We start from the raw sequence: 25407 nt of genomic DNA, 5'->3' as shown, positions 1-25407 counted from the left end.
CCAACAAGTGAATGCATCCACCCCCAGCCATCTTAATAGGTCATTAAATATAGCCAATTCGTGAGCACTTCCTAAAGCTAGTAGATGGGATCCATATGCTATCACCTCCTTATCTTGAGATGTCCTGACAAAGCCCTAGTTCATCCAATGCCAATTCCTTAAACATTTCATGTTCAATGTCATAGACGGCAAACTGCTCACTTTCTTTTCAAGCATTAAAGTCTCCCACTAGTAGTATGTCCCCATTGCTTGCATATCTCACAATATCCTCATGTAGTACTTCAAATGGTGATCCCTCCTTAGGAGCAAATGTTGAAGAGGTAGGTGGAAAGTAGCATAGTGCAACATATAGATCCCTTGGATGCCCTATCCTCAGCCTTATCCACATATATCTAGCGTGCACATCTCGTGACACCATGTGAATCATGTCTTGGAGGCTCTCACAATAAAGAATAGCCACCCCACCTAACCCCCTAGTTCCTCGTGGTCTACGGGGTTGAGGTCTATAGACACTCTCCCATTTGTATCCCACAATATCCGGTAATCTAGAATTTATACATTGATGTGTGTGTGTATATATAGCCATATCTATCCCACGAAAAGTGTCCTCAAAATAACCTACATCAAGTCTCATTGAACCATTACGATTCCAAAGGGACATCTTTAGCATCTCATAGGCCTCGTACCGTCATTGTGACCTCTATTTTGCTATGACTACTCTGCCATCTCTATACACAGCATACTTGCCTTCTTTACGTGCCTCCAACACTTTTGGCATGCTAGCCCTTCTGTGCTCCAATTGTGCGGGTGTGAGATCCTCATCGAGGTAAATCTTTTCACCCTTCAAAGCCTTTCTCTTGGATAAGAAGGCCCTTTTGCTATCCATGTCCTCAAATTTCAGCATGAGGATTTGACCTCTTTTGTCATTTGGATCACCTATCCTCCAAGCATCCATAATGCGTGTCTCGTCTCTATGTTAAGCTAAAAATGCATTAGCTTTACTCAAACAGCTCCAAAACATGCATAAGTTAGATGCTTTCACATATTTTTCTGCTTGGGTGCTGCTGGTTCATAACTAGACTAGTCGTCGCGTTGGTTACATGAGGAGTGATAGCGGTGGTGAGTTCATCTCCCAGGAGTTTTCCGAGTTTCTATAGAAGCATGGCATCTCACGCCAGCTCACCTCTACCAACTCCCCTTCTCAGAATGGAGTCATAGAGCGTAGGAACCAGATAGTCATTGAAATGGCACGCTCTATGGTATTCGCAATAGAGCTCCCTAAGCACCTTTGGATCGAGGCTGTTAATACTTTGGTGTATATCCTCAACCGGTGTCGGACTGCGGCTCTTTCTCAGAAGACCCTGTATGAGGCATTTTTTGGCTCTCGGCCTGTTATTTCCCACTTCAGAGTCTTCGGGTGTCGTGCGTACCCACACACGCCTGATGACAAGATAGGAAAGCTCACTTCCCGAGCTGATCTCCTTATTTTTGTGGAATATGCCTATGAAGCGAAAGCCTATGATTTGTTTTATCCTCGGACAAACAAGGTGATCGTTAGGTGGGATGTCTTCTTTGACGAGAGGCATATTGTGCAGTCCTCTGTACCGGATTCCGATCAGATTTCTTCTTTCACATCATCAGAGATCGTGTGTACTGAGTCTGGTCTACTTTTTACTCCTAACATTTCCATAGATTCTTTCACTTCTAGGTTTCCTCCACAAGACCCATTACCTTGCTGGTACCAGCAGACCATGTGGGATTCGAGGATCCTACTACCGGATTCCATTGTGGAGGGACCTAGAAGATCTGTCCGGCTTGCTTCTCAGGCATCATTTGCATCGCTGTTTACAGTTGATTATATAGCGCATTCTGAGCCGGATACATGGCAGGAGGCTCTTTAGCACCCTCAATGGCGAGAGGCCATGGAGAAGGAGCTAGAGAGTATTGACCGAAATGACACTTGGACATTGGTGGATCGTCCGAGCCACAAGAAAGTCATTGGGACAAAGTGGATTTTTAGGACTAAGCTAAAAGCTGATGGGAATTTAGACAAGTACAAGGCTCACCTTGTAGTGCAAGGGTTTCGACAGAAGCATGGCATTGATTATGGAGAGACCTTCGCCCCTACTGCGCGGTTGATTTCCTTTCAGTTGCTACTCTCGCTAGTCGCTCACCACTGTTGGTCGATACATCAGATGAATGTCAAGAGTGTCTTCCTAAACGGTTACTTGGAGGAGGAAGTCTATGTGGAGCAGCCACTGGGCTTTCCTTCAGGAAACCCTAGGGATAAGGTATTCCGTTTGCATAAAGCTCTTTATGGGCTGAAGCAAGCGCCGCGGTCTTGGTTCCATAGGATGGATGAGTTCTTGCAAACTCAAGGATACCATTCTACCCCTTATGATCCGAACTTATATGTTCGATCTACTGCAGAGGGGATTAGCTATATCCTGCTATACATTGATGACTTATTCATCACTGGCTCAGATTCTGCTGTCATAGCGGAAATCAAGGCTAAGATTAAAGCTACATTTGAGATGACAGATCTTGGTTTGTTGTCATATTTCTTGGGGATGGATGTAGTTCGTTCTGGGGGCTGTATTTTTGTGTCATAGCAGAAGTACACCCTTCAGCTCATGGAACAGTAGACTCCAGATCAAACATGGCCGATGCCCACACCTCTTGATCCTACTATCCACTTGTCGAAGGATATCCTAGGGCAACCCTTCGATGAACATACTTATCGTTCTGTTGTGGGAAAACTTCTTTGGTTAATTCACACTAGGCCAGATTTAGCTTACTCAGTCAGTATTTCACAGCACCTAGGATGTCACATTGGATTGCTTGTCTTCTTGTGTTGCGTTATTTGCGGTATACTTATTCTTATGCCCTGACATATAGTTCTAGTTTATGTTTGCAGGGATACACTTGGGCAGGAGATCCTCTTTACCTTGGGCATGACTACCTCTTTACCTTGGGCACGGCTCCCATCTCTTGGTCTAGCCGTAAGTAGGAGACGGTGACAGCTTCCACAGCAGAGGCTGAGTACCAGGCTCTTTTCGATGGCACCACCGAGGCCATCTATCTGAGGAGTTTACTGGCGGCTCTTCACTTTCCATGCGACTCTCCCACAGTTGTCTACCGCGACAACCAGAGTACCATTGCCCAGAGTGCTATTGCCCTTGTAAGCAATCTGATCATCACACCACGGACACGGCATGTGGGAGTCCACTTCCATTTTTCTAGAGAGCACATTGAGCTAGGCACTATTTGCCTAGAGTTTGTGCCATCATTAGATAATTTTGCAGATATCTTGACCAAAGTGGTCAACCGGCCGGTTCTTCAGTACCTGCTACCCAGGATCGACTCGAGTACACCCTCCCCTACTTCTTCAGCTTGACAGGGAGAGGGTACTTCTCTATTGCTTTCCTTTCCAGTTTGAGAGGGGCGTCTTCTACTCTTGATAGTGACAGTGATGATGCTTATAGTTTTTAGACATTCATTCTTTTATTGTATTATGGACATTTGTAACTTCATCCGCATTGTCAAGATGACATGATTGTAAAAGGGCACTTGGACAAAGTGAACAATTCCCCTGCAAGGGCATTGTCCAAGTGGCACCGTTGCATAGCATATTGCATGAGCATGATATCTTGCATCTCCCTTTGCATTACCCCATGCATTGGCATTCTGTTCATGTAAACATGCATCTGTGCGTATTTATCCCTTTTCGGTTGTTTGGAGTGGCCGACTCTAGGATCCACCATATTCGTGGCATTGCACATGGTAGTCTCCAAGGCAGTCTTTCCCAACTTGCTTGCTTGACATATTTGCTATATACACACCTTAGCCATTTTCTTTGTCATCGACACCCAATAATGGTAGAGATAGTATGCTTGTCTTGTGAAGGTCTTGGGTCTGATCATACTTATCACTCTCCCATTTGGGGCACGGATACTCAATAGGACAAAAACTGATTTAAAACCCTCAATTAATGCTTAATCTATCAAACCTAAAAAGCCCTCAAACCAAAAAAACAAAAAAACAAAAAAAAAGTCCATAGCTAGTTTCATCCACCTTTGTAGGGCTTGGTAGGCCACTGGGCAGTCGATGTGCACCCTTTGTTCGATGCCCTGTCCTTTCTGGGGTGATCACTTGGGCTCCCTTGGTAAGATAACCATCTCCTCTGTAGCCTTAGTAGGTCATTGGGCAGCCGATGCACACCCTTTGTCCGATGCTCTGGTTGCTTTGGGGTGGGACGCCTTGGGGTAAAAGATAACCAAAAAAAGGGCTTGGCTGGCCTCTATTCTTGTGGCACCGTTGTTGGGCCTGAGAGGGGGTGTTGAGCTAAAAATGCATTAGCTTTACTTAAACAACCCCAAAACATGCTTAATTAATGAAGAAACTTTGTTTTTTTAAAAGAAACATGATTCTAGAGAGTTTCTGTGTCCCACATGCACAAACCCTTTTGGGAGGGCCCAATCTTTCTATAAATATGTATGTTGCCCTCCATTCAACTCTCAATCTCGTTTTTGCAGATTTTAGGTGTTTCAGCTTACTGTCCACACCCCGTTTGTAGAGGACATCTCAGCCGAAGTTGTCCATTGCTGTCTCCATCAGTTGGCGCATGATTTCCAATCCTCTTCATACAGTTTGGAGGTGATTCCAACCAGGCAATTGATGTTCTTGTATAGACTTGTTGCTGTATAGCCTGCCACGTCATCACAGGCCTGCATTTGCTTCCTGCAGGCTGTCGTCCAGCTATTGCAGGTATCGTCTGGCAATTTTTCTCTCTCCTCCAGCAATCGCCGGCTCCTACAAGCTGTCACCAGGACGTTTTGCCTGCGTTTGGCAGTTCTTTCTCTCCTGCAGGTTGTCCTGCCTGCGTTTTTAGTATTTCTCTCTCTTGCAGTCTATGTTTTTAGTCTTTTTCTCTCCTCACTGTTGTCTGCATCAAATCCAGCTTCTCACTGTTGCGTTTGCTGGTGCTCGACATCCGGAGATTGCTTTGCTGCGATTCGGGATCCGTTCAAAGTACGATACTCTCCAACTCATTACCCTTGCCTTGATCCTTGAGATACAAGAGTTTGAGGTTTAGTATTCATTCACTGCATAGTGTGTTTGCTGCACGAGCATTGTATTTTTAGTAGTCATATCATTTCATTCATTTAATGTGTTCATTGTCTCCGAGTTACCCTAACCCTAACTGTGTTCTTTTATCAGTTTGTGCTTTGTCGTATGGTTTCTGTTTATGTTTCTGTGTTAGGGTATTTCTTCATAGTCTACACCCATCTTAGCACAAAGTGTTTTTGCATCCTCTTTGGGGTTTCCTTTTTTAGCCCATCTTACCACACGTACATGCAATGCACAGAGTTTTCTCTTTGCTTCCTCCTCTAGTGTTGCGTTCATCATTTCTACTTTGTTTTGAGGCACCACTTTGTTTCTTTTGACTATCTCAATCCATTGTGCATTTTCGTTCACTGTTTGCTAAACATTTTCTACTTTCTTTTGAGCTCCCTCTACCACATTCACCCATGTGTGCATGTCTTTTTTTAAACTTTCCACCTCTTTCTTTAATTTGGTGCATCTGGCATTGCTGTTTGTGCATCCGTCATTGACTTGTATGTCCCTAATTCATTCTTACATGACTCTAACTGCCTTTTGATTTCAGCAATCTCCATGTCCTTGGCTGCTATGCATGCATTAGTATTCGATTTCAATGCATCTATATTTGCTTTCCAAGCGTCCCTTACCTTATTCAAGTTATCTATCATATCCATTTGCAAGGTAGCCTTGATTTCTTTATATTTTGCATCGGCCCAACTATTAGAGCATGATTTTCCATTTGCTTCTATAGCAGCACTTAGTTCTTTCCTGAACATCCCCTGCAATTTTTCGTACATATCTTTTTGCTTTGTATCCATGTCATTCATGAATTTTTGTTGCATGTTGCCACACCCCCTCATGCATGCTTTCAGGCTTGCATCCATTTTAGCATTCAATTCCTTTCCCCATGTTTCATGCATTGCATTCATGTCACTTGATACCTTGTCAATCATTAGCATACATATTGTTGCAATCTCAGCTCTTATGAGGGCTTTCATGTCATCCAAACCATTTGTTGCAATCAGCCTTTGCATGTTTGTCCATCTCTTGGCACTTGTGGGAGTGGCATGTTCACTAGCTCTCCTTCTATTTTGTTTGTAGTAGAACTTTTTGCCCTTAGTAGGGGTCTTATACTGCCCTTTTGATGGAGTACCTCTTGTGGTTAGCCCAATTGGTTGTGTGCCAAGTTTAGTCTCATGCCCACTGGTTTCTCTATTAGTAGTCTCTGCCATCTCGAAGTCCAAGACAACCACTCAATGTGCTTGCATTTCTACCTTGCATAGCCCCACGTTGACCCTGTAGAGACCCCTAAACAACTGCCAATACCTCTGTAGCTTCTAGGACAATATCTATCTCCTTGTGTAGAGACGTGACCCTGTAGGACAGTGGTTGTCCCCTTGTGCAGAGACGTGACCCTTCAAAGCATCTCCTTCACGTAAGCATTCACGCCAAATTGCCGTTCTCCTTGCTGTCAGACTACCACCTCTTTGAGGATGGACCTGACAGTCCCATTAGGTTTTGTCACTTGCGCTAGACATCCATCATGCCAGGCACATCCCGTCCTGTCACACCCGTCATGCCAGTGTCACGTCTATATCGTTAGCCTCTGTCACACCCATCATCATCCGTCCCGTCATGTCAGTGTCACACGTCCCGTCACGCCAGCATCACACAACATTCATCACCCCTGTTAGCATTTGCCACACAGCATTCGTCACACGTCCCGTCACTCCCATCACTCCTGCGTCACACAACATCCATCACACATCTCGTCACAGATCCCGTCACACAGCATCCCGTCACGCCAAAGAGAGAGGAAGCAGAAGATGAGGAAAGAATACTGCATTGAGTGAAGAAGAATCCCGATACAATGAATGCTGAACTGATCAATCCCTACATGCAGCCTACAGTGTCTGTGAGGGCACCAGATCAGGTTGATGATGATGGAAACAATGGAGATGAAGGAAGATGACGGAGTCGCAATGTGCACCTACCTGGGAAGAAGGAAGATTATGATATGAATGATTGCCAAGTGGGGAATGGCTATAAATAGCCACAAAACCCCTAAACTAGCCTATTGAAATATGAAAATGCAGTCAATGCTGTCCGACCAGCAGCGCTTCATGAAAACCCTGAAAGGCTTTGTGCGACAACGAGCTCGTCCAGAAGGTAGCATGGCAGAAGGTTGGTTGGTGTCAGAGGCGTTAGTGCATATCTCACAATGGCTACCAATGGTGGAACCAGACAATGAAATGCTATGGATGCTGAAGGACGATGATAGGATGATTGGAGATGTGGTGGTTGGAAATGGGGTAGAAAAAAGAATGGATGCCTCAATGGAAGAGAAGGTGAATTGCTTTTGTATGTTGCACCATGCCTCCATGGAGACGTGGCTCGCCAAGTACCAAATTGCATACTGGCATAATAAATGCCTAGAAAATGCCAAATGGCCACCAAAAAATATGATTGACAAGGACAATGTCCGCAGATGTGGATAGCCTGGGAAATGCAGAAACTGCCCATGGAAAACACATTGGAACCCGACAAACAAAAGAAATGCACCCAAATAGCCACTCTAGAACGAGTAGTCTCGCCCATCAAAACACATGACAAACTTGTGAGAGCTTCAAAAGTCCTCATTTGACTCAGACTTAGGCTCACAGGTAGGAGACGACAAGGCGTGACAAACATGACTGCTAACATAAACAAGGGCCTCCTCTAACTTGGAGAGGGTAGAAGGCACAACATCCTTCTGAAGCATAATATTGAAAGCCACAAACTTGGAAAACTTCTTTTGAACATTGATAGCAGTTTTGAAAGAATGAAAAGTATCCAACGACTTTTGATGAATGTACATAACATAATCACTATCATTAGAAGACTTATTGGCCTTGGCTAGTTGATTCGTGAGGTCAAAAAGTTTTTCCATGGACTCATTGAGTTTTGGTCCCTCTAATTGAAATTCACCAATTGTTCCTCAACCGGATAGCATTATAGGTTTTTGTACCGGTAAATCCCTCTACAAGATAAGCTGGGATTGGCCGGTTTTATGCTTATGGCAAGTGGCAAACACTTTCTCTGAATAAGGAAGATGAGGATGACTAGAGCCTATTGATTTGGATAACGAACTTGTGGATCTCCTTTGGAGAAGTGGTTGCTAGTGGAGTAAGAACATGTCCTTTGAGATACTCCCAGGGGGAGTGCATCTTCATAGTAAGCTCGTGAACCACTTTGATATTTCAAAATTTGTCTATGTAAGTTTGATATTGGGGATGAATGTTAATGCCATCACTTTAGACAATAGAAATTAAAATGCAAACCTATAAGAGGCTAGACATAGAAGAAAGCTTGCAAAAGCAAGGCAATCAGAAAAATAGCTATTGAGGAGAAAGATGTTGCGTATCTTGAAAAACATAGGGGTTTAGATGTGTGTGGGGATTGCTACAATGCAAGATGTAGGTAGAGAAGGATTGGGAGGAGAGATGGATGAGAAATAGATGAAGATGGGTAGTAGAGAGAGGATAGATGTAGAAAATAATGAGAATTGCACCAAAAAAGGTGGGGAAGAGATAACATGACGTCTTGGTGCCACATTAATCACAAAATACGACACAAACACATGGGCAAGGGAGCTGGGATGTGTGCTATCTGTAACCTCCCATGTACCAAAGCAAAGTATCGGTAGCGAATGTATGGGTGAGATGGGGCTGGTTATCTCGATGCACGATGAGAAAAGGGTGGAAGTGGCTCACAGGTGTATGTTATGATCTATGAGTCCGGATTATACATGTCATATATGAGTCTAGGTTAGGGATGTGATACAAAATTCACAAGGCCTCTAGATTAGGGATGTGATACAAAATGCACTATTAGGTTGGGTCTACATTTTGCTGCAAAACACAGCCCCTTGCTGCAACAAACACAATCTTGCTGTCATGAACATGAACAATCACTTGGAAATATTGAGGAAGCACCGACCACTACTGCACCTTCAATGATGATTTTCAATAATGAGGATGTAGACTATGCTTTGATACCATGAAGAACTCGGAGGCACAATGAAATAGAGGTAACGACAAAGGTGATAGATGAACTCCAAGGAAGAATGATAAAGGCAAAAATACCGAATGAATGTGACGTATATACCTGTAAGTTTGTTTAAGAAGGCGTAAATGTCAACATTGGCTGACTTGTAGGAGAAAGAAACATTGGCTTGCCTGAAATGCATGGTAATGGTCTAATCACATTGGATTTTGCCTAGAGGAGGCATAAAATTTGAGACAAAACTTCTAAATTCTATGTGCCCTAATATGGAGCTAGATACATACTATCTGCCTTGATAGGAAGCATGCATAGGGTATGTAAATTGTGAAAAGCAATGCCCAACTCATGGATTAATGTCATTTTTGGAGCTTCTTTCAAGAGCCCTATCTTATAGATCTTGCTAGGCGGTGTGTATAATTAGTTGGCTTAAGGTCATTGTAAAAGCGAATCTCTATCATATAAGAAGGCATAAATTATCAGAGAATTTAATTATATGTTTAATAGTATGTAGCCTGCCAAAGCTAGGACAAAGTACTTTCAGTATGGATGTGGTCTTCCTTGAGGACACTTTGTATAGTGCGCTTCTGCATTTGGTGGCTCCTCTTGTGCTTCCATTCTCACAAGCACTTTTTTCTTAGGATCCTCCCTTCCCATCTACCACCTTTCCTTCTGGATCCAAATAAATTACCCAACAGAACACCACCCTCATAACCGATCCTGTCTCTGTCACCGCAAGTGCCAATCGCAAATATGCCATTCACAAAGGATACACGAGAAACAAGAGTGAGTTTGAGAATGGCAGATGCTAGTGAGGATTCTTAGCAGTCATCCCTATAGGTCCACAAGTAAGCTTGGGCCATATGGTTTTCAAATGTCAGTAGGGGTTGTAGCATCAATAGGGATAGCAATAGCTTGATTCCCTTAGTGAGAACTATTCATAAGCATTATGTCCTTATGTACACTATTATGGAGGAAAGCGACTACTTTTGTTGAGGGGGCCTTACATAGGACAAATCAGGCTATGCAAGAGTTGTACTCCACCTTGTGGAATCATACTTGGGAGTTGGTCGGTGACCTCCTAGGAAGAAGGTCATCTGTATCAAGTAGGTCTATAAGACCAAGTATAGGGCTGGTTGGGCTTTGGGTAAGCACCAAACTAGGCTTGTTGACAGGGGTTTTGCTTAAAATGCCAGGTTGGACTATGCACAGACATTTGTGTCAATGACTTGGATGACAGCAATTTGGATGGCCACAGCATTGACTGCCCATTGTAGATGGCTCATTTATTTACTAGATGGTTGTGAAAGCCTTCTTTAATGTTGTTCTTTAGGAGGAGACATGTTTAGCAGTCCTCGTGATTTGTGTCCCAAGATTTTTGGATCATATCTATGAATGCTGATGGCACTCTTTGGCTTGAGGGAGATATGCCGAACTTGCTATCGGCAAATTAACCTCTTCCTTCTTGAGCATGGCTTCCAAATTAACCTCTTCCTGTAAATGTTGGCTAGGGCCTCAACATTTACAGAGATTCGCAAATGGTTTGGTAACATTTATCATAATTTATGTGGCTGATGTAGTCATTATGAGTCACAATAAGTGGATTGCCCATAAGAAGGGCTTGTCGAGAAATAATATTGAGATGGAAGATGGTTCTTGCTGCTCTCTCCCCCTTAGAAAAACATGATCACAAATGCTAATAACATTTAATCCACCACACGATTTTGGAGAGCCAATCTTTCTCATAGCCAGAAATTTGACGCCTTACTTATGTCTCTTAACTTTCCATAAAAATTCTACTGACATAGGCATAAAAACATGAATTTCAGCCTTCCTCCACATGATCAAAGGCAATAAAAACTGCACATTACACAATTCTCAGTATGGCCATGTAGACATTCTAGTCACACTTTGACCTTCAATTCATTCTTAACCCAGCCTGATTTGATTGAGGGTATCATTTCACCAATAACGTATCCCAAATGTCTAGAGACAACATGTGAATCTAGGATTGCTCTAGGCCAGCTGCATTTGCTTGGTGCTGTGATTTCGTATCTTGTTTTTGCCATCTTTGAAGTTCCATCGCTTTACGTATTCACACTTTCATTCATTCTTCCGCTGCACACTTTGACAGCATGAGGCCATGCTTTGAGTCTCAGTTAGCTGCTGGAGCCCAGGGTAGCAGTAGAGGTTACATGTTAGCAATTGATCTATAGTTGCATTTATAGCAGTTGACAGCAGCAACAGCAGCAGCCACCTAGCAACAAGTTCTTAGAGATTGCATGATTTTCTTTTGGTAAATAGTCTATTAGCTACGATGCCAAAGGGCTACCAACTCCTCTAAAATATGACAAAAGCCAAAAACAAAGGAAACTTGGTGCCCCTAGGCTTGCAAAGGAATGTTCATTGAATGCAGTGAGTGTTGAGAATCACCCCATTTGTAACAAAGATTGGACAACTAGAATGAGGTTGAGAATTACTCCCATTAATAACAAAGATTGGCCAACTAGAATGGTTTTGACCCGACAAGTCAACATTGTTTTGATAGCCTAATTTGACTGAAAGAGGCTTGCTGGTGTAATCTGAAAACCTGATGTACAAGAATAACGTTATGGAGATCACAGACTGGACCTTGCAGAGAACTTCTTGTCATGCAGTATTCTTCACTGCATTGTGTATGCCAATGACTGTTTATTCTACAAGATGTGTTCGGTCCATGCCTTTGTATGTTGAAAACTACATAATCTGATAAATTTATTTTTGCTGTGTCACCAGTCTCTGAATGGATGCGAATGCTACTTCCAGAAGCTGTGCAGAATGGCGTGTGCATAATCACCAATATGGGTGCAAGTAAGGTTTCTTTTACATTTTTAGACGGTTTTGAAGTCTATTATATTAGAGGTTTTTGAGGCTGTACTTGCTGTGCTTTGTCTTCCCTGATGTATTAGCTTTGATAGAAAAGGAGATCATTGAATCCACTATCTGACTCTTATGACTGGTGTGTGTGCATCATTTCAATAACAGCTGATGCTGTGGGTGCTCAAGAGGAGGTACTAAAGGTTGCAGCACAGTGTGGATTGAGCATAGTCGTTGGTGTTGCAAGGGAAATATTTCCACAAGTTGATGGAAGGTGAGATTGTAATGTGGCATTTTTTCTTAACCAACAAACAGACTGACGGGATAATGCTTTCAACAAGATTTGGGACCACAAAGTATCTTATTCCTTTACCCATAAAAGAAAGTACCTTTTTCCTTTACCCATAAAAGGCTTGTATGGCATCCTAGTGTCCCTTCCTTTTGGAAGGAATGCTCTTGTATTATAAATTAGAAGGGTTGACTATATTCTCTTTGTATCTTGCTGCCAGAACCTCAATTTGTACTGAAGGCATATACTTGATTCTAATTATTCATTTCAACATTGAAGGAAGGCCCTTGTATTATACATTCGATAGTTTGATTGTATTTTCTCTGTACCTTGCTATCAGCAGCTTGATTTATATTGAAGGCGTATACATGATATTTGTAGTGTAATTTTGGTTTTCAGGACCTTCCATGTTTGAAGGAAACTGCTTATCTTCTGCATTGAGTAATCTTGTTTTGAACATGTTCATGAAGTGAGCAGGGTTCGAGTACATATCTTGGAGCTGCACCTATTGTAGAACTGTTGGAGACATCAAGGCCAAATGTAATCATCACTACACGTCTAGCAGATGCATCTCTGTTTTTGGGCCCAATGGTAAGCAATAATTGCTTCCAGCTAGATGAAAAAGTAATAAAATCAATGAAAGGTGGAATAACATGTTTCTAAGAATGTTTTGAAGATTAAATCTATGTACTTCACCAAGATTTTCTGCAAGAGTGCTGCAATTTATTTAGGAAACATAACTTAAGCAAGTCTATATGATAAGGCAGCTGGCATCTATATGAGTGCTCCTTCGGGCAATTCTCACATAGAGAACCCTTTCCTTCTCTCACTACTATGCTGTTTGATACCCTAAGATCAACAATCCTAAGATCAACAAACGCCATAATAGATAAAGTCCAGAAAGTTGTAAGACTCAAATCACTTGTAAGAATCATGAGGTATCTAGGACCTCAGACCTTGGTATCAAAATTCGATGGACCATTTCTCAAAAGCATCCATGGATGCATCCTTATGGGTCTCCTCCAAATACTACGATAGTTGAAGAAGATGAAGACACCCCTTCCAAACCATCACATCACTCTCATATTACCTCCCTCTTCAATTAATGCTGAAGGTTGTGAAATGTGCATTGGTGAAATCTATAGATGAAGAGCCAAAGTAGTTGACTAAATAGGTGAAGCTGGAACTCGGGATGCCTTTTCAGACAGACCTTGCAAACTTTTTCAAACATTCTACTATGGTGGGGAGGAGGATCAAAATGAGCAGAACTAATGAATGAATGAATGATGAAAGAGCTAGATACACTTGTAAGGTAGCTCAGGGATCAGAGGCTGTCCAACAACTGTTGTCTCTCATGGGAGAGAACTCGAACTGGAATACAAAAGGTAAGCGAAGAAATTGGTGAATGAACAAATGCTAAATAAACGAATGATGAAAGATGTTAGATAAAAATGTAAGGGTGCTCAAGGAATGGAGACTGTCCAACAACCACTGTCTCTCATGGGAGCGAGCTGACGGAAGGTGTCGGACAGTGCCATCTTACCAGAATGGTTCTTGAGTGCAACAAGCCACCAATGTTGGAGAGGAAAATTGATATAGAGGGCTGAAACAGTAAGACATCAGGGTGGATGTCGAAACACAATAGCCTTTAGGGCTGGAACAATGAAATAGAGCAATGTATTTTCTTTTTTTGCAAATTAAGTGTGGCTAATTATATTACTTCAAAAAAAACTTGAATACAAGGAAGTGCTCATGCTCAACAGACTAGCTGGAGCTGATCAGAGTTACAGATATATCAAGAATACAAGCTGCTCAGGGTGGTCTAGGGGGGATGGGAGCAAGAAGCCATGGGGGGGGGGGGGGGGGGGGGGGGGGCGGGGGTGTATCACCATCTGGGGTTGCTTGCCTACATTGCGAAAAACAGGTCTTGGCTGCCCCAAGTGCACATGAAATGAGATCAGAGCTCCTACCGAGCTCGAGATTCGCCCTGCACCTAATCCCATCGACCGCGAAGGGAGTGGATGATGGAGGTCCAGAGCTCTGCTAAAGTCGATTGTACTGAAAGACTCTCCCCGCCAAAAACCTCCTGACACTGCGCCTTCCAGATATGCCATCCAGTAAGACTCCCAATGATCTCCCATATCTCAGAGCGATCTGTTGTGGGCTCCAGTACCTAGCGGATGGGTAGAGCCTCCAGGCCGACCACTACGCACGACCCTGCCTCAATAAAGGATATCGTGTCCTGCATCCTAGCCTCATACAGAAGGTGGATGGCCCTAGCTAATTGCCTGCCAGCAGAAAGCTCCCCCATAAGATATATCCAAGGTTGGGTGCTATACGGCGGAGGATGCGGCATGCTCCTCTCCACACGAGCTGTGCCGCCTCACATGACCAAAGGCAGTGCTTTGGGGACTCCAGAGGCTGCTGTGTGCAGCGTTTACAACCTCCCTCCTTTTGCATATGGGCTAACCAACTCCCCATTGCCAGGCCTCCATGTGCTACCAACCATAGGAAATATGATACCCTCAATAGAGCAACGTATAGTTTGACAACGACCTCTGGAGAAGACGGAAGCTAGCATCAAAGCAACATCATCCAGAGCAGGCTGGGCAGAAAATGCAGTTGATAAGATGCTGATGATGCAGGCGACAGCTCTAAGTTACGTTTGGCCTATATGAGAAAGCATGGCTAATCTAAGGTGTCCAATGGACTGGTGGCAGCTCCTGGGTGGCAGGCTGGCTGTGGCAGCAGCAGTTGCAGCAGCCTGGCGGCAGTTGGCTCATGATGGGCAGCAGCCTCAGGATGATAGGCAGCAATGGCTGTGTGATAGGACAGCAGTTGATTGAGAGGAGTGATGATAATGATAATGATGGAGAGCTGGCAGAGAGGATGAGAGATGGATACCCCATAACATGTGCTTTTATAGGATATTTTTGGGCATGTATTCTACTGTCACAAATAAAGTGTCTTTTTCATTAATAAATATTTTTGGTGCTGCTTTTGTGGAGATGAATTGGGCCAAAATGTATGATAATCTTCTCTTAATTGAGGCCTTTAATTTATTAGCTCAGCAGAAGGTTTCGAAACAACAAACTTTTCACAATTTGATAAATGACTTATGCAGGACACCTTTCTAGGGCTTTTCTCAGCTGTCCTAAGCTGTTAGAGTCATTGTCTACATCACAACTTAGCTGTCACAACCCATGAATTGGAACAGAAATGATTAACCTTGGATGCAATACATTTTATTTCAATAATGTGTGCTACTTAAAACATTCCTGTTGCTATACAGTAGCACAATTTGAATAGATGGCATATACTGCAAGTCTGTAAATCCTCGTTGTCTTTCCCAGGATTTATGACAATGTCCCTCTTTTTTTCCCTTATTTCTGGAACAGGTGTTTGAGCTTGGCTGGAACTGGAATGATTATGAGAAACTTGCACAAGGGATTTTGGCTGGGCACCTTCTGGAATGTGGTTGTCAAATCACAGGAGGTTACTACATGCATCCTGGTATGAATGATTATCTATTTTCTTGATAAGTCTTGACTTGCCTGCTGAATTTGTCAATATGAGTACTGACTTTGTGAAGAAAACTGCTAGGGTTTTCACTGAGGACACACAGAGTGTACGACCACGACAAAAACACAAAGAGACAAACGTAGACACAGAGAGTAAAACTCAAACCCTAAACGCAAAACTCCAAACTCAAACACAGAAACTCAAATAGAAGAAGGGAGAGAGAGAACACAACTCTGAAGTGAGTGAATGCTGTAAATGAATGTAAGAGTGTATAGTGTGCTCAAGGGCAGAGCAATGTTGGAGTGTGACATCCACCGGAGACGGATCTCAAGTCTGTGACCACCAATCAATGTGTTTGAGGAGGTAGATGCTGTAAATGCAAGTGACAGCAGATGCTGATCAGCAAATGCAAACAATAGGAGTGTGTGTGATGGTTGGCGACTGTCCCAGACAGCAAATGGAGATCTGAAACTGCAGCAGGATGATGAACAGCTGACGCCTAGGCTGTACAGGTGCAAACGCAAGCTAAAATAATGTCTGATGTGGCGGGCGACGACTAGATGATTAGATTGCAACAAATGATGATGTCGCCAGCAGCTGACGTCAGCATGGATGAAGGCGCCAGTTGCAAGAGCAAACACGGATGGAGTGGCAGCAGTCACAAGGGTTGGACAGCCACGTGGGAGGAGACTGATGGGCTGAAATCTGCACATGGAGTGAGAAAACTGCACAGACAGGATAAGACTGAATGGGGGCAGCCTCTCTATTTATAGATGTAGAAGGGTGCCCCAAAAATTAGGGTTTTTGGGAGACCACTGAAACTCTCTCAGACCGCTCCCTTTTCTAGGATTTTTCATTAATTAAGTGTGTTTTGGGGCTGTTTAAGAATGCTAATCAGCTGAAAAGCGTGTTTTAGCTCAACACCCCTCTCACGCCCAAAACTGAGCCGAAAGGTTAGGCCAGTCACTGTGATGTTTATTGACCCCAAGGAATTCCATCCCAAAGCAGCCAGGGCATCGGACAAAGGGTGCACGTTGGCTGCCCAGTGGCCTACCATGACTACAGGGGCGATGATTATCTTACAAAGGGAATCCAAGTAGTTACCCAGAGAGGACAGGGGATCAGACAAAGGGTGCACGTCAGCTGCCCAATGGCCTACCAAGTCCTACAAAAGTGGATGAAACCACATTGAACTTTTTTTTTTGTTTTTTGAATAAGTGGATTAAATTTTATAGGATACGGCTGATTGAGTAATAGTGACCCAGAAGACGGGAGTAGGGAGGGTACACCCAATACATCACAAAACAGAACAAGCTTACCCATCCACTCAGGGTGTCGATAACGAGGAAAAATAGGTGATGAGGTATCCATGTGATGAAGGAGGATGGTGGTGTGGTAACAACAGCCGCCGGTGGAAATAACTTAGGATCCGCTCAAGTGGTGCGCTGCACAACGAGATGCAAAGTATGCTATATGCTGAATAATGCTCATGCAATAGGTGCCACTTGGACAGTGTTTCTCATGGGAAAATTGTTCACTTGCCCAAGCACCCTAGTACAAAGATGATGAAATCATGCAATTCAAAGGGTAAGGTATAACAGGGGGAAGAAACGGATATCGAAGATAAAGTGCTAAAGCCTGTAGAATACCAAGAAGGGTAGGAACCCCCTCTCAACCTGGATGTAGATGCCGAAGAAGGAAGAAGAGCCTAATGTCGGTCTTTATATGGTGCCGAGAATCATAAAGAATGAAAAAAGATGAAGTGAATGAAGTGGATGAAGCATCTCGCTAGAAGAGCAAAGGTAGAAGTCACCGCCATGATAGCATTGAGAGAGACGCTGCACGATTCTCCTCGGGAGGGGAAACCGCTATACTAGAAAAAGAGCAAGCACTCCTAGGATGATGAAACCATGAAAGGAATAGTGTGCATTCCCATGTCTCTAGCCCAGGTAGGACCAAAGCAATCTATAAGTTAGCCCTATACTAAAAGACAGAACCCTGCAAAAGAGATGAGAATCTGCAAGCATGGAGGTTAGTGGTGAGATGCTCCAAAGCAAAACATAACAAAAAGAAAATCTAACTCAAAATAAATGCAATGAATGTGTATGTGTGTGAGTAAATGCAGCGGAAGACAAAAAAATGGAAAAGCTAAGGACAATGAATCCTATGGGTCCGACTCTAAGAGTGTGAAAAATGAATGCTAGACTGATCTAGGGTATCCGAAAGGACCTAGAGACATGCTAAGCTAAAAAGGTGGCCACTATCGCGTACATCCAATAGCAGGGCGCTGCCAAGGGAATGCCTGATGAGGTGGAGAGGAAGGTGAGATGGATGCATGAAGTGCAATGGGATCGGAACTTGCAACCAATCAGCTAGTCCCTCAGGGATAGTGAAAGAGAGGGGTTGCTGAGGCTGTACTCGAGCCACATGTCTAGCAGCAACTACGGGTGTTGAAGGAGCAGATGAAGCAGGAGCGGAAGGCGTAGCCCCACTGGACTGTGCAGTCGCAACAGTTTGTTGAGGCTTTTTAGGTGGAAGACCTTGGGCCTTGGAGCGACACTCCTCGTCCACATGGCTTGTTCTCTGGTAGTGTGTGCAAAAACGGTTTTTCTTAGGGGTTTGCTGCCAAATAGGTCTAGATTTTTTGGTTGTTCCATCTAAGGAAGAGGAGTCAGGCTTGCCTTCACATCTTGCGAGTTCTTGCCACTGGTGGTTTTCCCAACCCCCTTTGCTCTGAATAAGATTGTGATGAGGATTTCTTGTGGACTTGATCATGCAGCCTCCTGTAATGTAAGAACTGGCACTTAAACTCATAGAAGGTTGGCAATCGAGGTTAGGAGATGATGTGTTGAATAAAATTAAAATACCTTTCGGGCAACTTATTCAAGAAGAATGTAATCTGATCGTCATCTGACTTTGAAGAGCCATTAGTGGTGAACTTGGTAAGTAACCGCCTATATTCAGCTAGCTTGGCTTTCAGATCATCCCCTTCCTTAATAGAGAACTCTTGAAGCTCAAAGTTGAGATTGATGCGCCAAGTACGATATCGAGCCGCATAGTGGTCGAAAAGGTGACTCCAACTCTCTGACGCGAGCGGGAAGTGCTGCAACTAAGAGTGAAACTCAAGAGGCAATCCCTGCATTAGCTCAACATTGGCTGTGGCATTGCGGGCTCTCCATTGATGGATGTAGTTAGGGTGAGCTAGTTGAGGGTCCGGCATAGACTCTAGACCAATGACGAGGTCCCAAAGACCCCAAGACTCAAGCACTTGTTGCATGAAATTTGACCAAGTAGTGAAATTTGACCCATTAAAACATGTCTTATCTGTGAAGGCATTCTTGGCGTGGTAGTGCTCGTAGAGGGATAGTGTGAGTAGGATGGGGGAGTGGAATACACTTGGGAATGGGCCCCAGAGTGTCCACAAGGCATGTGGGTAGTGTGCAAGGTGGATCCATAGGTAGGGATGGGCTTACTAGGCATGGGCATGGTAGCCACATGAGGAACCCAAGGAGGTGGGACGGGAACACGGGGAGTAGATGATGGGAATCCCTGCGTAGGTGTAACCCAAGGAGAGTGTGAAGACGCACCATAGGCTGAGGATGGAAACCTGTGCGTTTGAGTGGTCATGTGAGATATGAAGCTAGGGATAGTGAGGGGGATACCTATCATAGTCAACCCAGGAGTTATGGGTGTACTTATTTGCTAAAAGGTGAGAGATATTGTGTTAAAGGGTAGCATTCTCCCTAACGAAGTACCATGGTGCAAAGAGGCAGAGAAGGAGAAGATGTGTTATATTACGTGGAATGTAATTTATGGGAAACACTCGAGAGATGACCATCTGGAGTCCTTGGGCACCCGAACGGGGTCAAGGGGAGCCTAGAAAGTAAGTGAGTTTAAAGATAGTATGACTCACCTGAAGTTGACGGCGAGTAGTCGGGTCACGATCAAGGAGCCAGCAACCTTCTAGGCGTGGCTGGGTGGTGAGACGAATAGGATCTCTCGTGCTTTATTTGGGAACTGAATGAGAGCGGGGCACCTTATGAGAAGACTCCGACACTTTAATATTGGTATCAGAGCCAAGCTACGTCAGTCATCGCCTTCTCAGGAACTACAGCCAGGCTACAACAGTCGTCGTCTTCTCGGGAACTGCAGCCACGCTATGTCAGTTGTCGTCTTCTGTGTTGGTGATGGCGACCACGTCGTTCTCTGTGTTGGTGATGGTGACCACGATGGGATCTGTAGTTGCGCTACATTAATCGTTATACCTTGTGTTGGCAACCACGACGGACGAGTGCAAACCAGGCCACACTAATCGTCAACGTTCGTGATGGCGATCACGATGGGACTAAGTCCCGCCTTAATATTTCTGGTCACAGCCTGTGTTCCCACGCGACCTGGCAGGGGTGATTAATTACACCCATACCTAGCACTCCTGCCGACAGGCCGTGTTTCCAGCTGCTCCGTTCTTCGCGCCATCTCTACCTTACAGAGATCATTGACATCTGTTGAATCTTTGTAATCAGGGAAGTACCTCAACTTTGTATGCAAATATCTTATATTTACTTTTCAATTCCAGTGTATTGATGGAGGGGAAAGAGAGAGAGGGAGTAATTGAAGGCTCTAGTTTCGGGGACCACCCTATGGTGGATCCCCATGAAACGGAAATACAATAAGAACAATGGAAATAATTTTTTGCTACACAAGAACAATTTGATGATCTAATTGCTCGTGTGCAAGCACAGGGGATTCAAATGGAGTTGCTAACTCAAGCACTCACAGAAATAAAATCTCAATTAGCCTTATTACTAGAAAGGGATAAAGGTAAGGTACAGACCTCAGATATTCCATCTTCATCGAAAGATCTAGATGTGACTATGCGAGACCCTAGGGAACCCCACCAAAAGCTGAGGGATAACCCAGTGTTAAAAGATATGAAACCCCCTCAGTTTCATGGGGAGGAAAAAGACAGAAATAAAGACACTATCTTTAATTTTCTCCAAAAATGGGAGGATCTGCACAAACTTAAAAATACTCCACCACATCTCCAAGCGCTGGAGGCCACAACCTTGGGGCCAAAGGCATATAAATGGTGGAGAACTTTAAAGGAGGCAAATAAAATACCTGAAACTTGGGCTCAATTTGAATCGGTCTTTTTAAAAGAATTCCTTCTTGAAAATGAAATGGAAAGAAATTGGGAAGATTGGGATTTTGTCAGACAAAAGGGAAGACCTTTACTAACATATCTCGAGGAGTATCGTGAGATAATCCTCAAATTGAAAGGAATAGATGAATTTCAAAAGACGAGGATTTATAAGGGAACTAAGGAAGTGAAAAGGAGTTCACCCGAGACGCTTGAAGAGGCAATTAAATTTTCATTAATCAATGAAGATAATATGCGTCCAGGTGCACTCACTAGTCTCACTGATACGGAGCCCAAGACTAAAGAATTTGAAGCCTCAAAATCTATAGGCAAATGTAAAAGGAAAATGCCATTCCTTAAGGGTAAGAAATGACCCTTTGAAAAGAAATAATATATAAGGCCGAAGTTAAGTCAAGATGACTTTGATAAGGCCAAAAAAGAAAGGCCGTGTTTCAAATGCCTATCTCCTAACCTTGCTGCCTGGAATTGCCCTCAAAAGAAAAAGGGGGAAGATAAAAGGAAGGATAAGGACAAGGGCAAGGGAATAGAGAAACAAATCCATATTGTGTAGTCCCTGGAATTAAAGGGGCATGAAAAGTATAAATCTTTAGAGGTCTTGCACAAGGATGTATAAAAACACAAGTGTTGTATGTCAACTTCTATGTGGCAGCCTACCTTTGGGCCACATGATTTAGTTAGAGTGCATGGATTGATAGCGGGAAAGAGGGTTAGAGTCATGATTGATGACTCTGCCACCCACAATTTCATAAATTATGCACTCGTCAAAAAGTTGAAACTTCCCCAACAACAAAGTGAGCATCAATATGTTGTTCGTATGATGCAAGGTCAGGATAATAAAATATGGAATACAATGGTATCCAATTTGGAAATCGAGATCCAGGGATATAAAGATAAGCTTGATTTCCAAATTATGAATATGGAAAGAGCCGATATTGCTTTAAGAAGGGAGTGGCTATGGGGATTGGAACCATCCTTAAAGCGTAGTTATCATCATAATACACTTGAATTTGAAAGGGATGGTAAGACTTTTGTGATTCAAGGTGAACATGAAGTTTCTGATAACCCTTTGATGTGTTCCCTTAAAGTTCAGAAGCTGATAAAGAAGGAAGCTTGTGAGGTATATATGTTATGGTTCCTCTCTGTACAGGACACTTTTACTTTTTGTAATATAAAGCAACAATTTTCTTATGTTTGTGAGTTGAATGTAAATAATGAATTAAGTGGTTTGTTAGATGAATTTAAAGATGCGTTTCCTTCTGAATTACCAAGTGGCCTTCCACCAGATAGGGGTGATGTAAAACACCCAATTGATATAGATAGGGATACACACCCTATTTCTAAACCATTTTATAAGCTAAGTGAAACACAACACCAAGAAGTCGAAAGAAAAATTAAGGACTACCTTGATAAAGGGTTTATACAACCCAGCAATTCACCTTGGGCTTGGCCAATTTTATTGGTAAAGAAAAAAGATGGTTCTATGCAACTTTGTGTTGATTGTAGAGCACTTAATAAGATAACGGTAATGAATAAATTTCCTATGCCCAGAATGGAAGATCTTTTTGATCAATTATAGGGGGCAAAAATCTTCAGGCTATCACCAAGTAAGAATTAAGACCCAGGATGTTCCTAAGGCGGCATTTCGTACTAGATATGGGCATTATGATTTTTTGGTGATGTCTTTTGGCCTCACTAATCCACCAACTACTTTTATGAAGCTGATGAATAGTGTGTTATGGCCCTATCTAGGACACTTTGTAGTAGTCTTCTTGGATGATATCTTGATCTTTAGTAAATCAAGAGAAGAACATTTGGAATATTTATGGTTAGTATTCCAATTGTTAAGAACCCATTCGCTTTATGCGAAGAAAACTAATTGTGAATTTTTGGCACAAGAGGTCAAATATTTGGGGCATATTATCTTGAAAGAGAGAATCAATATGGATCCAGAAAAGTAAAGGCAGTTATTAAATGGCCATCTCCAAGGAAACTGGAAGAGCTACAGATCTTCCTAGGTTTATCTGGATTTTATCGTAGATTCATTTGAGATTATGCCAAGATAGTTGTTCCAATGATGGACCAACTTAAAGGGAAAGGGAAGAGCTTTAATTGGGGAACAGACCAAAATGAAAGTATTCAAAAACTTAAGGTAGCTATTGCTACAGCTCCAGTATTATTAATTGTGGATCCGAATAAACCATTCGTGGGTTGAAGCTGATGCTAGTGATAGGGCAGTAGGTGCAGTCTTATTACAAGAGGATCGACCGGTTGCTTTTGAAAGCAAGAAATTAGACCGTGCAAAACGGAATTATTCTGTTTATGAGAGGGAGCTGTATGCAATAGTACGTGCAATGAAGAAATGGAGGCACTATCTATACGGTGCCAAACTTTTGATCTTGTCGGATCATGAAAGCATTAAGTGGCTTAATGACCAACCGGATCTACAAGGGCGTAAAGCCAGATGGGCCGAACTCCTCCAAGAGTTCGACTACGAGATAAGGTATAGAAAGGGAAAGTACAATATAGTGGCTAATGCACTCAGTAGAATGCCCATCATAAATGAATTGAGTTTTACTCAGTTCACTTCCGATTTACTTGAATCCTTAAAAGGGAAATACCAGGTTGATTTGGCATATTCCAACATATGGGAAGCAATAGAAAATGGGGATCCAAATGGAAGAGCCTCCACTGAGGAAGGAACATCTCAGGATGTTCAACAAGGAAATTGAGCATCAGGGGTTGCTGAAATGGGGTTCAAGTGGAAGAATTTTACCATTGATCATGGTTATTTACTCTACAAGGGTAGGGTATGTTCCCAAAAGATGAAGAAATAAGGTGCCAGATACTCTTTGAGTGTCATGATACCCCTAGTGCGGGACATCCAGGAGTTAATAAGACTTATAGTCTTATTAAAAGGTAGTTCTATTGGCTTGGAATGAATAAGGACGTCCTTGACTATGTGGTCAAATGTAATAAATGCCAGGTTAATAAAGCTGAAAGATTGAAAATGGGAGGACTTTTCCACCCATTAGAGATTCCTTTGGGAAAATGGAAGAGTATCTCCATGGACTTTATTGTCACGTTACCCGGAATACAGAGGGGGTACGACTCTATGTGGGTGATTGTGGATAGGTTAACCAAAATGGTTAGGTTTATTCCAACTTCAATTGATATTAAAACACCAGAATTGGCTAGATTTGTTTATAGAGAACATATACCGATTGTATAGCCTTCCGACAAATATAGTTTCTGATCGGGATAGAAAATTTGATAGTCAATTCTGGCGTGCTGTATTTAGGAAATTGGATACTAAACTTAACATGAGCATGGCGAAGCACCCGCAAACTGATAGGCAAACTGAAAGGGTTAACCAAATCCTTGAAGATATATTGAGAGCATATGTAAGTAAAAGGTAAACTAATTGGGAAGAGTATTTACCGATAGCAGAGTTTGCATATAATAGTGCCAAGCACTCTTCCACAAGATATAGTCCATTTATGCTAATGTATGGGTTTCAGCGCAGAGCTCCTCATGTAGTAGGACTGCATAAGGGAAAGGTTCAGGCAACCAAGGATTTTTTGGAGGATATGAATAGTATGTTAAAATTTGCTCAAGAAAATATTAAGAAAGCTCAAAATCGAGCTAGAGCTTATGCAGATCCTCACCGAAGAGACATCTCCTGTGAAGAAGGGGAATTGGTCTATCTTAAGGTGCCTGAACAAACTAAAACCATGAAAACGGGATGATGTCCAAAGCTGTCATCGAGGTATTGTGGTCCTTTCACTATACTTGAAAGGGTGGGAGAACAGGCTTACAAGCTCCAACTACCTGCTGGTAGTAAAACACATCCAGTTTTCCATGTAAGCAAGCTAAGAAAGAAGCTGGGTGATATGGATAATTTAATCTTAAATGATAACATTGAGGAGCTATTTGGTGACCAATCTATTCCACATGAACCAGAAAGAATTTTAAATGTTCGTAACAGACAAACAAGGAAATTGGAATACTATTTATCAAGAATATATGGTGAAATGGAAAGATTGTTTAGAAGAAAGCTCAACATGGGAGCGAGTAAGTACTTTAAGGAAAAGGTTTCCCAATTTACAGTTGGACCTTTCAAGTATCGTTTTCGAGGATGAAACCGATTCTTAAGGGGGAGGAAATGTTATATTACGTGGAATGTAATTTATGGGAAACACTCGAGAGATGACCGTCCAGGGTCCTTAGGCGCCTGAATGGGGTCAAGGAGAGCCTAGAAAGTAAGTGAGTTTAAAGATAGTATGACTCACCTGAAGTTGACAGCTCGTGGAATGTAATTTATGGGAAACACTCGAGAGATGACCGTCCGGGGTCCTTAGGCGCCTGAACGGGGTCAAGGAGAGCCTAGAAAGTAAGTGAGTTTAAAGATAGTATGACTCACCTGAAGTTGACGTCT

At 42.9% G+C, this 25407-nt stretch overlaps 1 protein-coding gene across 2 annotated transcripts in view; it reads left to right on the top strand.

Moving 5' to 3' along the window:
• Positions 1-25407, top strand: part of LOC148011396 (propionyl-CoA carboxylase) — a 126642-nt gene that overhangs the window by 46459 nt on the left and 54776 nt on the right. For both annotated transcript variants that reach the window (XM_087670613.1, XM_087670612.1), the window contains exons 3-6: positions 11920-11994; positions 12169-12274; positions 12760-12880; positions 15688-15802. In XM_087670613.1, the coding sequence (XP_087526739.1) occupies positions 11920-11994; positions 12169-12274; positions 12760-12880; positions 15688-15802 (417 nt within the window). The remainder of the gene's footprint in view (positions 1-11919; positions 11995-12168; positions 12275-12759; positions 12881-15687; positions 15803-25407) is intronic.

Source organism: Lygodium microphyllum, chromosome 28 (assembly GCF_053477565.2).
Source record: "Lygodium microphyllum isolate KBCC chromosome 28, Lygodium_microphyllum_v1.1.10, whole genome shotgun sequence".
In the NCBI taxonomy this organism is placed as follows: domain Eukaryota; kingdom Viridiplantae; phylum Streptophyta; class Polypodiopsida; order Schizaeales; family Lygodiaceae; genus Lygodium; species Lygodium microphyllum.
Note: the sequence above shows the minus strand (reverse complement) of the source record. Positions and strands in the feature narration are given on the sequence as shown.